This window comes from Orbicella faveolata, unplaced genomic scaffold (assembly GCF_042242905.1).
Source record: "Orbicella faveolata isolate gen_17 unplaced genomic scaffold, um_ofav_v1 contig_2, whole genome shotgun sequence".
Lineage (NCBI taxonomy): Eukaryota > Metazoa > Cnidaria > Anthozoa > Scleractinia > Merulinidae > Orbicella > Orbicella faveolata.
This window is the reverse complement of record NW_028301547.1, coordinates 2,816,465-2,832,397: the sequence shown is the minus strand read 5'-3', so window position 1 is coordinate 2,832,397 and position 15,933 is coordinate 2,816,465. Positions and strand designations below refer to the sequence as shown.

At 40.2% G+C, this 15,933-nt stretch overlaps 1 protein-coding gene across 12 annotated transcripts; it reads right to left on the bottom strand.

The window, feature by feature from the left end:
- Window positions 1-624: 624 nt before the first annotated feature.
- Window positions 625-15,596, bottom strand: LOC110058237 (uncharacterized). Of its 12 annotated transcripts, XM_020764848.2 has the most exons (24): window positions 15,468-15,596; window positions 14,857-14,948; window positions 13,505-13,673; window positions 12,992-13,218; window positions 12,409-12,534; window positions 11,914-12,027; window positions 11,542-11,655; window positions 11,247-11,360; window positions 10,983-11,096; window positions 10,722-10,835; window positions 10,257-10,370; window positions 9,857-9,970; window positions 9,164-9,277; window positions 8,774-8,887; window positions 8,273-8,386; window positions 7,983-8,096; window positions 7,495-7,608; window positions 6,857-6,970; window positions 6,426-6,542; window positions 5,756-5,869; window positions 4,636-4,752; window positions 3,677-3,790; window positions 1,685-2,103; window positions 625-1,047 (listed from the first exon to the last, which is right to left on the bottom strand). In XM_020764848.2, the coding sequence occupies exons 2-24, from the start codon at window positions 14,918-14,920 to the stop codon at window positions 886-888; spliced, it is 3,111 nt and encodes a 1,036-aa protein (XP_020620507.2). In that variant the 5' UTR covers window positions 14,921-14,948; window positions 15,468-15,596; the 3' UTR covers window positions 625-885. The 12 variants fall into 12 exon arrangements, with proteins under 12 accessions (XP_020620507.2, XP_020620502.2, XP_020620504.2 ...); XM_020764843.2 differs by lacking the exon at window positions 8,273-8,386; XM_020764845.2 differs by lacking the exon at window positions 9,164-9,277.
- Between the last annotated feature and the right edge of the window lie 337 nt (window positions 15,597-15,933).

Sequence of the window (15,933 nt, the reverse complement as noted above, 5' to 3'; positions counted from 1 at the left end):
CTATCGACTACCGTCCCTTAAAGAAATGGCTGTGTGCTGCTGAGCAAGCTCAAAATCGTTTGCAAAACACTTTGACTACTGGGCTTCAGCTGCCAACCTAGTACCCACGATCTTCGTTCCCCTTCACTAGCGGTTGGGAAACGAGCGACCCTGGAAAGTTCTGATGGGAAGTCAGAAAGTATCAGACCTCTGGTTGACTTGCTTATGCCTAGCTGACAAACACATGGCCCAGTCGAGTCACTGGTAGACTGCGAGCAGTCTCTTTTGCACGAAAATCGCGGGGAAGAACACAAAGAAGAATGCAAAACAAGTGAGCGAACTGAGCGGTCGTGAAATTGTTCGCAGCCTCAGAAGTTACTGGTGTCGTACTTCCGCATATTTCCATTGTTTTTATAACCAGTCAAAATCGAGCCTGCAACGGGGCTCCCGAGAGAAATGGAACGAAGACTCGAGGAACTGGATTGATTGACTGTCTGGTGTCAGGTGCACTACGCATACAAGAACAATGACACGTTAACCTCGATCTCAGCATGACAAGACTGTTTGGACGAAAGTGGATAGAGAATATTTCCAAAAGGAACGAATGCCCTTGTGTTTCTGACTAGTTCTTCATGAACGAATGTAAACAGCAAACATCGTTTATTTATTGTGTTTACAACCTATTTAGTTAAACCAAGTCTTACTTGACTTTTTTTTTATCAATAATTAGCCACGATACTTCCAGTAAAGTAGTATGGTAAATCCAAGTATCGTCTCGTAGAAAACAAGTTACACAATACCCCGCGTGTCCCATTTCATTTAGCATTGAGGTTTGTTTCCCTTTAGAATACGTTTTGTCTTATACGTTTCAATAACCGTTCTGTGAACCAAGAATCCCTTGAGTGTTCAACAAATACTTTTTATCATGTCAGCGAGTTTGCTGCTGTCGAGCTCATTTATCGTTGTAACTCGTAAGACGCGGTCACTTCTTCCCATGGCGATCTCTTTTAGCTCGTCCGTGCTTACTTCACTTCCAACCCCAACAGCTATGATACTCACTCCGCGATCCTAACATATGAGAACAACACAGTCACTCAGATACAGTCAGATCAGTTTTGTCAAATTAGTTACGTGAATAATTAAGATGCTCAACTAGGAGATATTGTTTTCAAGAAATGCTCAGGGTGTTCTATTTCAAGCTTCCACAAAATAACCACAAACTACTTGCCAAGACTTCAAATTGACGTTTAAAGGTGACTTAAGCTTAACAAAAACGTTGAATCTTTTCAGGCACGGGAACATACCGGTTTTCTTTTCTTTACGTAAATCGGTCAGATTTTTCAGCATGACTCAGAAACGCAGGAAGGGGCACTTAAGGAGTTAACATCCCAAAAATTTCGCTGGGTAAGCGTGGCCCCGGGCCCTCTAGAAGCTTTCGACTTCGGCGCTCATTGTTTCGATCCGTGCCTACATTTCAGGGTAAAAATGAACATTTGGGCCACGCGCACAACATCCCTTCTTCTACAATTTACTAGCTTTTTCGCAAATAATTTCGAAGAGCAGTCCTGTATCCCAACGCGTCACGTTTACAACACACTTTACACCATGGCGATTTGTTTTCAGCCAAAAGCAAATATAGGCATTAAATTTCCGATAATCAGTTCATAACCGGCAACAGTTTTGTGTTGCTTTGTTTTGTACTGACCTTGAGAGGTTTCAGAACTTTTTTGTAAGTCTCACTGCCTTGTGCAGTGTCGCCGTCTGTGATTACCACTAGCACATGTGGAACTTGGTCCCTGCACTGACTAGCCGCGTATAAATTTGTTCCCGCCATTTTCAGGGCCTTATCGGTTCTCGTCTCTCCATCCGGGAACTCTAGTCCCAGGATCCTCAGTTTCAGCCGGATCGGGAGGTAGTACATCGGGTCAGAGAATCTGATGATTAACTCTGGAAAGTCACTGTATATAATTACTCCAAAACGTGTTGTATCTGCTCCGACCTTGAACTGGTTAATGAGTTGTAAGAGGAACATCTTGGTTTGTGCGAATCCATAGTTACCAACACTTCCGCTGCCATCAATAATTATACCCAGGTCATACCGGCCAGCAGGGTTGGAGCAGTCACCTGGTGAACAGAACACAGATCCATAACACATCATGCGCGTGCGCGCGCTTTCCAATATTTGTACCGTGTTGAAAAATTTAACGAGATTAGACAATAGGGTGTTAATGTCTCGGAACTATCGGTCTGATAGTTGCCCCTCGGAAATTTGATGTTCTCAAAACAAATTTGTTCGTTTTATGAACAGCAAATTTCCGAGGGGCAACTATCAGACCGATAGTTCCGAGACATTAGCACTCTATTGTCTAATCTCGTTCCCAGATCTCTTGTCTATTGTCTTGTTCGCCACTAAATTTTTTTCCGCGCTTCAAAAATTCAATTCAAAAATCATATTGAATTATTTTCAACTTTTTGAGATGTTAGCCGTGACAGCCAAATGTAAAATTTGAAGAAGACAACAGACAAAAACCTCTAGTACAATTTCAACTGTTTATTTTCTACAAGCCCACTTGTTTAAAGTTTTCACGGACGAGTACTATCCATCCGGGTATTTTCCGCGGACGGGCACTATGGGCTGATAGTGTCTCTCCGCGGACGAACACTATCGCGTCACGTGATAAATTTAAACCAATCAGAATCGGGGAAAATTTAGTGGTGAACTATAACGAGTTTTATTGTAAATCTACGAGCGTTCTATCACGAATACCGTTTGTTGATTGGCCACGCTACACATTATCTATTCTGTTGTAGATAGTGAGTAGTCTAGAGTATGCGGTTGTTACCAAAATACGTGACGGCCGCTTCTTTGCGTTTTCGAAGTGCCTGCGAAGAGGATTTAGATAAAGGTTTGAACGACTAGTAGATTTATACTAAAACAATTAGATTATTTGCTCTCGATTTCTATGCGTTTATCACGTGATAGAAATCTCGAGCTCATAATCTAATTGTTTAATAGAAACACGAGTGGAAGTTTGGGAGTACGAGAAATGCTGTGGTAACACGAGCAGACAAGCGAGTTATTTCACAGCTTTTTCCAGTTTTCCCAAATTTCCACTTGTGTTTAACAATTCAAATCTGAGCTCGAGATTTTTATCGCGCGATAGCTGGTGAGAGCGCAGCCCGAGTCAACTATCACGCATAGAAATCGCGAGCGAATAATGGAATTGTTTTAGTATAAATTTACCAGTCGTTCAAAACTTTATCTAAATCCTCTTCACAAACACTTCGAAAACGCAAGGAAGTGGCCGTCACTTTGTTCACAACCACATTGCTACACTACTCACTATCTACAACAGAATTGATCGTGAGCAGCGCTGCTAATCAAAGAACGGCATTCGTAATAGAACGCTAGTAGACTTATACTAATACTCGAAAGGAACATGGAGAAGATGTTTTCTATTTCTTTTGCAATATTCCGCGACGAACAAAGAAAACAACTTGTTTACTTTGATCATCAAAATGTAGATTATCTTAGCTCCATCATTACGTCAACAGCACTCAAGACCGTGTTTGACCAAACGCCTCGAAGTTCTCAAAAGTACTCCGCTGCGCGTCGTATTTCCAACTCTCTTCTCGGTGTTTGGAAATGTGGTGAAACTCGGTCTTTCGTGTTTGATATATTTACGTAACAGCCTACCTTTATCGCAATACTTTCCACTGTACCCACTCTTACATTTGCAGTGAAAACTTCCTTGGGTATTGACACATGTAGCGCCATTTTTACACAAAGGCTGCTGGCACTCGTTCACATCTGCGGGGACAAAAAAAAACAAGGACGTTCTTGAGTTGTTTTATTATTACTACAGTTGTGTAACTCCGTTACAGTATCAGAAATAAAAGATTTTGTTAAAATCCATGCCATAGCTGGTTCGAGAATACTCAGTCATCCAACCCTACCGAAATAAAATCTTTCATTTTCAGGTGGCTGGTTACAGAGATGCTTTGAGATGGTTTACTGGCAGTTTACTACAATTCGTGACATGAAAAAACGCATTGCACACGCTTTGCATCCTGATCTCGCACTTTCTTCTATTAAGCTTCCCGGCTGTTGCTGGTTAATTTTAGGTTGGGTTCATTCTGGATAACATGAATGTAACATAAATATAGTACTACTTGTACTATTTAACAATTAACAATTAGTTATGAGCTCGAGATTTCTATCGCGTGATAGTTGACTCGGGCTGCGCCCTCGTCAACTATCACGCATAGAAATCGAGAGCGAATAATCTAATTATTTTAGAATAAATCTACTAGTCGTTCAAAACGTCATTTGAATCCTCTTCACAGACACTTCGAAAACACAAAGAAGCGGCCGTCATTTTGTTAACAAGGGTACACTAGTGCTACGCTACTCACTGTCTATCACAGAATAGATAGTGGGTGGCGTAGCCAACCAGAGAACGGCATTCGTGATAGAACGCGAGTAGATTTATACTGAATTTTAATATCGTCGAAGACTCGAGAATAGTTTACAATGAGCCATGGTGAGACAGAAAACCGAGAAAAATATTGTCAACTTTCGTCGCGCCAATTTTGCCCGGTTTACTTCATCTTGCCAGGGATTTACTGTTCTTTTATGCCGAGGATATACTATACCTAAATCACAGAGCATTCCTGTTATGCCTGCAGGACACAGGCATTTAAATACGCCATACTTGTTCACACAACGAGCTCCATTTTTACAAGGGTTATATGGAAGACACTCATTAACATCTGTAGAAAATCGACAAGTAGATCAGTTTGAATGATCATGATTCAACGTTGAATTCTTGGTCTAAAGGGAGGGATTCACAGTTCGGCGCATGTCTGTATTATTTATTCGCCTGTGCACGCTTTTTGGCACAGGTCCAGTTTTCATTTTGTTTATGAACCAATCGTAAGCAAGGTACCTAATAGCCGTAATTCATCAACCGTAGAATAAATCGTACGGGTCAACACTAAATTCAACGGTCGACAGCGTCGGTAAAATCCACTGAAATCTTCTGAGAATTTTAGTCATCCGTCATTCTGCCATGACTAACTATTGCATGTGATTACTGAACTACATCTGAGTGGGGGTTTTAAAGCGATAACATTGACAAGAAGCGAACAAAAGTGTTTTGATTTAGAGACATGCGCCGAACCGTGAAACCCTCTCTTTAATACTGAAATCACGACAAGCCAGGAAGCTTGGCCGAAAGAACGGCAGAAGCTTTCTAGCTAACCAACAGTAAAGCAAGGTAGCGAAAATGTTACGTTGACGTCAAAATGAGAAAGAGTGTCAAAGTCACTGAACTTACTTAACTCAAGTGCAAATTGCTCTCTCTAAATGTTTATGTTGCGAGTGAAAATTGATTACCGCTTTTGTCAGATATTGAAGACAGTGACTGTATTTTCACTTCACTAAGCTGAATCCTAAACTATTTTTCCAGCCATAGTATTAGAAATATTATTTGAAATATGCTCCCGAGAATATGCTCCAGCATTTTTTCTGCGTAAGTTCTTGCTTTCCTTCGGTCGCAGAAACGCGGTGAGAAAAGTGAGATTTCGAATGTTAGCTCCTCTGTGAGCAAATGATGTGCGGAAATATTTTTTAAAATGTTTCGACTCTTGCTAAGCCCTCGTGGAAGAGAAGAAGATGATAGTGTTAAAACTGCCCATTGTTTTCAGTGTTTATCAGTTCTTTCCTTGCTCTTAAAGTTTAAGAGTGCTGTTTAAAGTTATGTGATCAGGTTACCTTGTTCACAAAGTTTCCCTTCGAATCCTGGACGACACAGGCAGTGAAAGCTGCCCATCTTGTTCACACACGTGCCTCCATTGCGACATGGACTCTTTTGACACTCGTTAACATCTGCAGCAAAAAAGAAAACGAGCATTCTCCGTCTGTCTTTCAGATTTCTGACAAGACGTTGAAATGTGTTATGTCTTTTATTGTTTAGCGCAACGCTCTTACTAACCGCCTTCACCTGCCGGTTCCCTAAGTGTACACTCCCACTCCCCTAAAGCATACAATCGCGCGCTGCATGGTGCTTTTCGGAATGTGTGGCTTACCTCAAGCGGACTCTTCTAAACGAATGCAGACACTTTTCTCCAGTTCCGTTTTGGTACGTTCACTATAAAATGGCCCTCCCCTTAGCAGGTGTAATCAAATCAAAATATACCATAGAATGGCAAAATATAAGCCTAAATCTTAACCCAGTTAGCGCTCAAATCAATTTTTGTGAAATTCTAAGAAATGATAAATGGATGACATGAATGTGGCATGCATTCTAGTGATTAACCACTGATTAAACCCATCCTCTGAGACCTAATTGCATTGAAGAAATCAGCGTGAGAAACTGGAAAAATACCGGCTTTGGTCTCGCCAGCAGATTAAATGCTCTTGTGTCTCAGAGAATGTACTATACCTTGATCACACAGCATTCCCGTGAAGCCTGCAGGACACAAGCATTTAAATCCGCCATGTCTGTTCACGCAACGAGCTCCGTTTTTACACGGGCTATATGGAAAACACTCATTAACATCTGCCGGTGGGAAATATATCGAGAAGTCGATTAGTGCTTTAGTGAGGCTAGAGCAAATTAGAAGGGGTGAAGTCTTGTCTGAGCACATGGTCAAAGACAGATCTTTTGCTCATTTTGAACATGCTTCTACTTTTTTAGAAATTAAAATGTGCTTAAAGCCCGTGGAGATTTAAACCAGAAAAATGAAAAGCTTGTGAACGATATTATGCCAAGAGAGTTAAAACTCTTGACGTTTTGTTAAAATGGTTTCCTAGTTTCCCGCGACGTCATCCCGTCCTAGATAAATCGAAGGAATAATCAGTTACCATGGTTACCTTGTTTACAAAGTTTCCCTTGAAATCCTGGGCGACACAGGCAGTGAAAGCTGCCCACATAATTCACACACGTGCCTCCATTTCGACATGGACTCTTCTGACACTCGTTAACATCTGCAGTAAAAAGGAACGAGCATTCTCCATGTGCTTTTCATAGATAAGACATAAAGGGGTTGGGGACCCCTGTCATTAAAGATTATGTTGACTTGCTTGCCTTAATCCCTTAGCGCTGTGGTTAAAGTTCATTTCCCCTAACGGTACACTTCCCCGTGAGCTCGTATCCTGCATATGTAGCTGCATATCGTAAACCAACAAACAAAACTTTCTCGAGTATCGCTTCAGTTATTGAATGTAAGCTTCTCGTTGCCTAGTTCCTAGGCCTCGGTCAAGCGTTTCGGGTCACGTGGTCCCAGGCGAAAAGTGTGACTGCAGGCAGTTGGTCTCGGATACGTCACCGAAATCAATTGACCGTGAAGGTCTGGAAGAAAGCCATACAGGAACAAGGCAAAGAGGCGTTATGATCAGAAGCGACATCCACGTCATACAGAGAAAACCTGATGCTGATCAGGTAAGCAATAGCAATAGCAATAGTTAAGCTTGTTGTACTTGATACGAGAAATAAACTTATAATCTCTTACCGTTTTCACAGCGTTTACCACTGAAGCCTTTAACACATTTACAGATGAAGCCATTTCCTTTTTTCCTGCAGGTTCCTCCATGTTGACAAGGGTTGCTCTGACATGGATCTAAGGCTGAGCATGAATGTCAGTGTAATAATAATGCTAGGCTAAAAGCTCGCTCACATGAAATGGATAACCATAGATCTAGATATCCCGTGCCGAACAGCGTCACAAAACAACAAAACAGAACTCAGCAAAACACAACAAAACAAAACACAACACGACAAAACAAAACTCAACACAACGAAACACAATACGCAAAACGCAACTTAGCTGAACTGAGTTAGCACAACAACCTGTAACGCTTGTAGTGTTAGCTAGATAGGCAAATACAAGACAGAACTGAACGCAACAACAACAACACGTTTAATCGAGCAACATGACTGCGAGCGCATGGCATGTCGTAAGGGCCACAACACTAATTAACTAAGTATCGGAAAGATTACCTTGATCACAGTGTTTTCCAGTGTATCCTGGCTTACATTTGCACTCGTAGTTACCCAATGTGTTTGTACACGTCCCTCCGTTCTTACAAGGTTTGGACTCACACTCGTTTACATCTCGAAAAACAAATAATAAAACAAATTTAAAATCAGGTAACAACGCAAAGTAAAATGCCGTTAAATTGATGGTAAACTGTAAGATTTGTAACAGTCATGAATTATTAGAAATGGCTCTTGAAAGTGAAGTAAATTTTCATAACATTATTTGACATCATGATGGTTGGTTGACTTACCTTGGTCGCAGTGTTTCCCAGTGTATCCCGGCTTACATTTGCACTCGTAGTTACCCACTGTGTTTATACACGTCCCTCCGTTCTTACAAGGCTTGGGCTCACACTCGTTTACATCTTAAAATATAAAATACACTAGAGTTGAAATCAAGCAAGAACGTACCGAGTTAAACAACCTCTAAACACTGTTCTAACACTGGTTTTCCCATGGTCACTGAATCTAACATACTACCAATTAGGCCAACCCGCCTTTCGCCAATAGTACTAGCGTCAAAACTGGCTCGCAGTCAATCCAATCCTATTTCTGTGAAGCTTCGTTAGAACTAAAGAGAAAAATGCCGTCATGTAAAACTGCAAGAGTTTTATCAGTCCTGGATGATTAGAAATGGCCCCTGACAGTGAAATGGCCCCTGACAGTGGCCCCTGACAGTGGCCCCTGAAATGGCCCCTGACATTTTCATAATTAAGATCATTTGATATAATTATGATTGTTGGTCAGCTTACCTTGGTTGCAATGTTTCCCAATGTATCCCTGCTTACATTTGCACTCATAGTTACCCACTGTGTTTATACACGTCCCTCCGTTTTTACAAGGTTTGGAATCACACTCGTTTACATCTCAAAGAATAAAATACACCAGGGGTTAAAAACAAGTTTGAACGCGATTTAAGTCAGCCTATAAATGTTGGTCAGATCCCGAGGATAACTGTACATTCTAGTAGGCTAGAGACCTTTTTAGTAATTGGGTCGCAATACTCGATATGGTGAAAATGGTTGGAATGCACTCAAACATGCGCTGCTGCACTGAAGATATTCCATAAGCCGTTACAAATCATATTTTCAAGGATGTTAGCTTTCTAGCTACCTGGTAATAACAGGAATTAACTTTCTTACCTTTTTCACATTGTGTACCAGTGAATCCTGTAACACATTTGCATTTGAAGCCATCGCCTTCTCTCTCACAGCTTCCTCCGTGTTGGCAAGGGCTACTGAGACATGGATCTACAACTGCGCATGAAAAGATACACGTAGAATTAATCAAGTGACAGTTAGAACCTGCTAGCAGTAAAGGAAGGCAAAATCATGTTAAAAATCCTAGGGTGTTACAGGCCCGATTACTCATGACACTTCACCACTGTTTAACCGCGATTCTTCCGCAACATGCGATGAATAGGAGCAGTGCTCTCGCTCCCCCTGTATGTAATGTTGGTCCATAACTCGTTACAGCCTAGAAATTTGTGAGGTTGCTGTAACGATTTCTATGTAGGTATATGAATTATTCATTTATACGTTATTCTAGTTGGAGCTAGCCAGTCCCATTTTACGATAATTCAACAAAACGATTCCGGCCTCGAACAGTCAAACCTATTAACCCAGGGTACAGTCCGCCACTCAGATCAAATCTCCCTCTGTACCATTGATTCATAAGACAATCAGTTCCACGTTCCAAAGGTTCGTGAAAACATACTTAAAAATTTCAGGGTAAACTAAAGAAAAACTCACAAAACACAAATGACACTATTCGTTTCAGGCTACACATTGAAATATGTAATTACAATCTGTTGACATAGTGACTGGTCGACTTACCTTGGTCACAGTGCTTCCCAGTGTATCCCGGCTTACATTTGCACTCATAGTTACCCACTGTGTTTATACACGTCCCTCCGTTCTTACAAGGTTTGGACTCACACTCGTTTACATCTCAAATAATAAAATACACCAAAATTAAAATCAATTCTGAACGCGCTTCAAGTCAGTCTAGAAATGCTGGTCAGATCCCGATGTCAACTGTACACTGTTATTCGTTCTCTGGAGGCCTTTCTAATCGGTTGGGTTGCTACGACGCGCCCGCGACACTCAACTAAATATGGTGAAAATGGTTGGAACGCACTCAAGCATGCCCTGCTAATCTGAAGATATTTCTTACATCATTGCTACACAATGAAACATAGTTGCAATCAGTTGTTGTAATGACTGGTGGACTTACCTTGGTCACAATGTTTCCCAGTGTATTCCGGCTTACATTTGCACTCATAGTTACCCACTGTGTTTATACACGTCCCTCCGTTCTTACAAGGTGTAGAGTCACACTCGTTTACATCTCAAAGAGTAAAAAACACCAGAGTTAAAATCAAGTAAGAACACACAGGGTTAAAACAACCTCTAAACACTGGTTTACTAGCTTAAGATAACATGGCGACTGTGACTGAATCTAGCATATATTACCAATTAGGCCAACCCGCCTTTCGCCAATAGAACTAGCGTCAAAACTGCTTACAAACAAACTGTACCCCGTACTGTAAAGCTTCCGAAGGGCTTAGATAGAAATTCCGTTACATTCATGGTAAACTTAAGATTTCTTACAGTCGTAGATAATTTTAAAAAAATGGCACTTGAGAGTGAAGTACATTTTCATATGAGTATTTGATATCATTATAACTGGTGTGCTTACCTTGGTCACAGTGTTTCCCAGTGTATTGTGGCTTACATTTGCACTCATAGTTACCCACTGTGTTTATACACGTCCCTCCGTTCTTACAAGGTGTAGAGTTACATTCGTTTACATCTCAAAATATAAAATAAACCAGAGTTAAAATCAACTCGCGCGATTTAAAATCAGGCAACAAAAACAGAACAAAACATAACATAGCACAACAGCCCATGGAAGGAATTAAACTAAGTTTAAAAGTGTAATGAGTATCGAGAAGGTTACCTTGGTTGCAGTGTTTCCCAGTGTATCCCGGCTTACATTTGCACTCATAGTTACCCACTGTGTTTATACACGTCCCTCCGTTCTTACAAGGTGTAGAGTTACACTCGTTTACATCTCAAAATATAAAATAATCCAGAGTTAAAATCAATTTTGAGCGCGATTTAAAATTAGGCAACAAAAACAGAACAAAACATAACATAGTACAACGGCCCGTAAAACGAATTAAACTAAGTTTAAAGGCGTAATGAGTATTGAGAAGATTACCTTGGTTGCAGTGTTTTCCAGTGTATCCTGGCTTACATTTGCACTGATAGTTACCCACTGTGTTTATACACGTCCCTCCGTTCTTACAAGGTTTGGACTCACACTCGTTTACATCTCGAAAATATTAACAATTGAACACATGAATTCAAAATTAGGCAACAACGCAAACTAAAATGCTGTTAAATTCAGGGTAAACTGCAAGATTTCTAAGAGGCATCAATTATTAGAAATGGCTCTTGAAAGTAAAGTACATTTTCATAACACTATTTGATATCATTATGCTTGGTTGACTTACCTTGGTCACAGTGTTTTCCAGTGTATTCCGGCTTACATTTGCACTCATAGTTACCCACTGTGTTTATACACGTCCCTCCGTTCTTACAAGGTTTGGACTCACACTCGTTTAAATCTTAAAATATATGACACATCGGAGTTAAAATCAAGTTTGAACTCGATTTAAAGATCCCAGCTTCGACTTCAGACCTATTAACTGTCACCAGAGTACAGTCGCGCCGCAAACGTTGCAAAGTTCCGTGAAAAAGTTCTTAAAAAGTTCAGGATAAACTAAAGAACAATTCAAAATGCGACAGACTTGAAATAACACTATTTGTACCAGAATACACATTGAAATTACAATCGGTTGACATAGAGTGACTGGTCAAATTACCTTGGTCGCAGTGTTTCCCAGTGTATCGTGGCTTACATTTGCACTCATAGCTACCCACTGTGTTTATACACGTCCCTCCGTTCTTACAAGGTGTAGAGTCACACTCGTTTACGTCTCAAATAATAAAACACATGAGAGTTAAAACCAGAAAAGAATTAACACGAATTAAGCTAGCATCCAATGGATAATGATGAAAAAGTAGCTTCTTCTAAAACACATACCCAATTCAAAACTAGAGTGCAAAACCCATACCCTATTTGAGACCAAAATGGCCAAAATCGATACTCTATTTCTGAGCAAAACTGCTAAGAATCCATACCCTTTGAGGCCGCACATACCTATGCCCATATATGGGAATACCCCTTCCCCCCGGGGGTGTGAATCATGACAAAATGCTTTCCATGATATACAGAGTTGTACCCCGAGAGCTTCCTTCATTCACTTGAAAACTGTGCGACATTACGCACCCAGTATTTTAAAAGAGGACGACGGTACCTTGATCGCAGTGTTTTCCCTTGTATCCCTTTTGACATGTGCATGTAAAACCTCCAACAGTGTCGTTACATGTTCCGCCATTTTTACACGGAGAGCTCGCGCATTTATCTTCCCCTTGATTCGAGTCTAGATAGAATTGAACAAACCGATTGTAAATTCGACATGCGTGATGCACAGAAATTACTGACTAAACTGTGCTGAACAATTAGTTCCTGAGCTCGAGATTTCTATCGCGTGATGGTTGACCAGGGCGCAGCCCAAGTCAACTAACAGCCACAGAAATCGAGAGCGAATAATCTAATTGTTTTTGTATAAATCTACTGGTCATTCATAATTTCATCTATCTTGCTAAATCCTCTTCGCAGACACTTCGAAAACGCAGAGAATTAAGCGGCCGCCCATTCCGCTAGACTACTCGTTTACAACTGAATAGATACATAGTGAGTAGCGTAGCCAATCAGAGAACGGCATTCGTGATAAAATGCTAGTAGATTTATACCAATGTGCTAATATATTTATGTCCTGCAAAGAATTTATTTCAGTTATTAACTGAAAGGAATCATTCATGTGATTCTTAACCCACCGAGGCTATAAACGTAGTTTACATTGCTTTTTCCCGCACATTCCTGGGGGTCGTTTATATCACAGGGTGGAGGGGGGTTTTGAAGAATCATTACGCATTCTCTTGAAGGGTCATCGTTGCTATAATTTTTTTCTGCACCAGCTCCACTCCAACATTCTCCATAGTTCTGCAGTCCAAACACTTTAAAGCCTCTTTTCCGTGCTGCCTCGGCGCAGCGGCAGGCCAGGCTACATTTGATGAAAGAAAATAAGAACAGGAGTCATGCTGTCAGTAGAGAAAAACTATTGATTCATTTTTCACCCTCTTTTATATCAGAAAGTTAAGACTTATCAAAACTCTACTGTCGAAAGTAACCCCCCTAGCATGGAAAACAAATTACGCTGTCGCCGACACGGACAAGAGAGAGCTCATCAAAAGAATTTTTTTTTCCAAAGGTGTGGATTGACCCAAGCCAATTAATTCAAGAGCAGTAACATAAAGTGGTCAAACATTAAAGCAGTTTAAACCTCAAACCTGTGAATAGATTCTTCCCATTCTTTCCAGTTCAACTTATGTCCGTCACTCTTGGGGCTCTTCAAGTCCCTGTCAGTTATCAAAAGTTCGTCTAAAGGCTTGGACTTCGCCCCAAAACACCCAAGCTTCTTATAAGTCCTGACACATGTGGTGTGAGGCAATGGCGTTACTGAAAAATGAATGTTCTTAGCTATATTTAGATTATATGATTCGATAAAGAAGTCACAAAGTTTTGTAGTTACTTACGATTTAGTCGCGTGTACACCATATTGAAAAGGCACTTGAAAGTTTTTTTAAAGCTCGTATGTTGTTTCAGTTTTCTTAACAGAAAACATGCTCAAGAAAAAATACTCAAATTATAGACTTCGGATTAAACAGCACGTTTCACTTGGTTTGGTAGATTAGTTGTCGTTGACTACAGCGAGAAGTTTATCATGTGAAAGCGGTCAATTTCAATTGAGTGTCGTAAAACCAAAACCAAAACCCGCAAAGTAATTGCCTGATCATATGCTTTCGCCACTCAGTTGAAAACTGCTCTATGGCTTAAGGTTACTTCAAACCTTCGCGGGGCTATATTGGTCGATTTTTTTTGGGTCAAGAAAATTAATGTCAGTTTGCATACCGTGAACGCTAGGGGCTCTGTTATTTCATTGGCTCGCGGCTTTCAAGTTGACACATTCCTCTGTGAAGGCGTGATATGTTTATAAATCTTTAGAAGGCGAAAACTCGCACTCGTTTTTCGAGAGAATCCCTTCTCTTTAAATGAATTAATAGGGTATGCAGAATTGACGGTTTTCCGTGAAATTTGGTCAGAACATTCTCTGATAGATGTGGAACAAAAGCGTGTCGGCGAATTCCTTTATTTTAAATACTTTCCTCGTGGCGGCCTTTAACGTAACAGGTTACGCGAATTTTTCGATAGTCGAACTAGGCAGATCTATAGAAAGATAACCAATAGAAATAAAAGAAAATGCTGACACGTTTTTGGAGATTGAGGCTTTGTGATTAACACTGCACAGTTATTTTGCATGAACGATCGCAGTTGATACCCGATTAATTCGCTGGAACGTCAGTCGGTTATTTTGGAGTTGACGGCCTCTGCCGCCTTTGGAAAGCAAAATGCAAAACAAAACATAATTTTATCGAATTCTACATTTTATAACCTTTCTGTTGATATATAGTTTGTGGGGTTTTCCTTGAAAACAGTGCGTACGAATTTTTTTCTGGAGGACTCCTGCGAAGGTTTGAAGTAACCTTAATTCTTAGACAAGTGCTTATAACTTTATTGTGCAGCAGCCGCCGCCAGTTCAGCTTACAATCCTGACCAGCCATACTGAATCTAACAGACTTACATGTGACAACAGGATGGAGCAGGCAGACTCCGAATGCAAACAAGAAAATCACGCAGATATTCATCCTTTAACAGGTGTGATTTCCAACTAAACTGTTAAAACAATAACAACAATAGAAACACGCATTTATAGCTAACTATATAATACATTGAGAGTGAACTTTAGACAAAATGCAAAACGATATTGGAGGCAGAATATCAGTGATTATATATTACTGTTCTGCCGTGATTAGGCGTAGCGCCGTTTTAGTTCCTTTTTAAACAATCACTGGCTTAAAATTATTTTCAAAATGAGTCTCCAAGTTGAAATGAGACATGTCTACTGACATATCAGTTTCTCTGTGCTAGTTTGGAAGTAATTGTTTCAAACGCGAACTGGTTTCTAGAAGATTTAACTATCCAGAACTTAGCTAGACAAAGTTATTTATTAGATACGTTTTGTCCTGTGTCGGGTATTTAACCAAATTTTCTCCGTGATCATCGCCTTCAAGAAGTTAACTAGCGAGTCTAATCAGGTCAAGATAAAGAAACTGATTTTCAAGTGTAGGCTTTGTAGTGATACTAAACTCAGTCAAGAACCACTGTCGTTTGGTGAGATAGAGAACATTGTACCTTATTTCTACGAGGACATAAATTGTACTTTCTGGAGAATCTCTGCTGTCTCCCGTAAAATACTGCAAAATCAGTGGGCCTTTGGCGGAGCGGTCACCGTCTCCTTGCCACATACGCAGTTGCGAAGTTATAAACATTTTCCCAAAAAGTGAGAAATCTGACACCTTTAGTAAGAACTGTACACAATCGTGTGATCACTTAATTAATTTCAGCTTAAATCCAAAGAAAAGAAGTCAATAGTTTCATTTGTGTGTCAAACCATTTTGATGAAATGTCCTGTTTTGTGCGACTAGAAATTTGTTTTGTATTGCCAAGAAATTCCTTATTCTTTATTTCAATCTTTGTATACTTTATTTCAAATGTTCCGTTTCATATCATAGGCAAAGCGTTTATTCAACCAATAACTTGTTTCCCGAAAGTTTTCAAAAGCTAAATTCATTTGTAAGCGTCTCGAATTGTTTGCAAT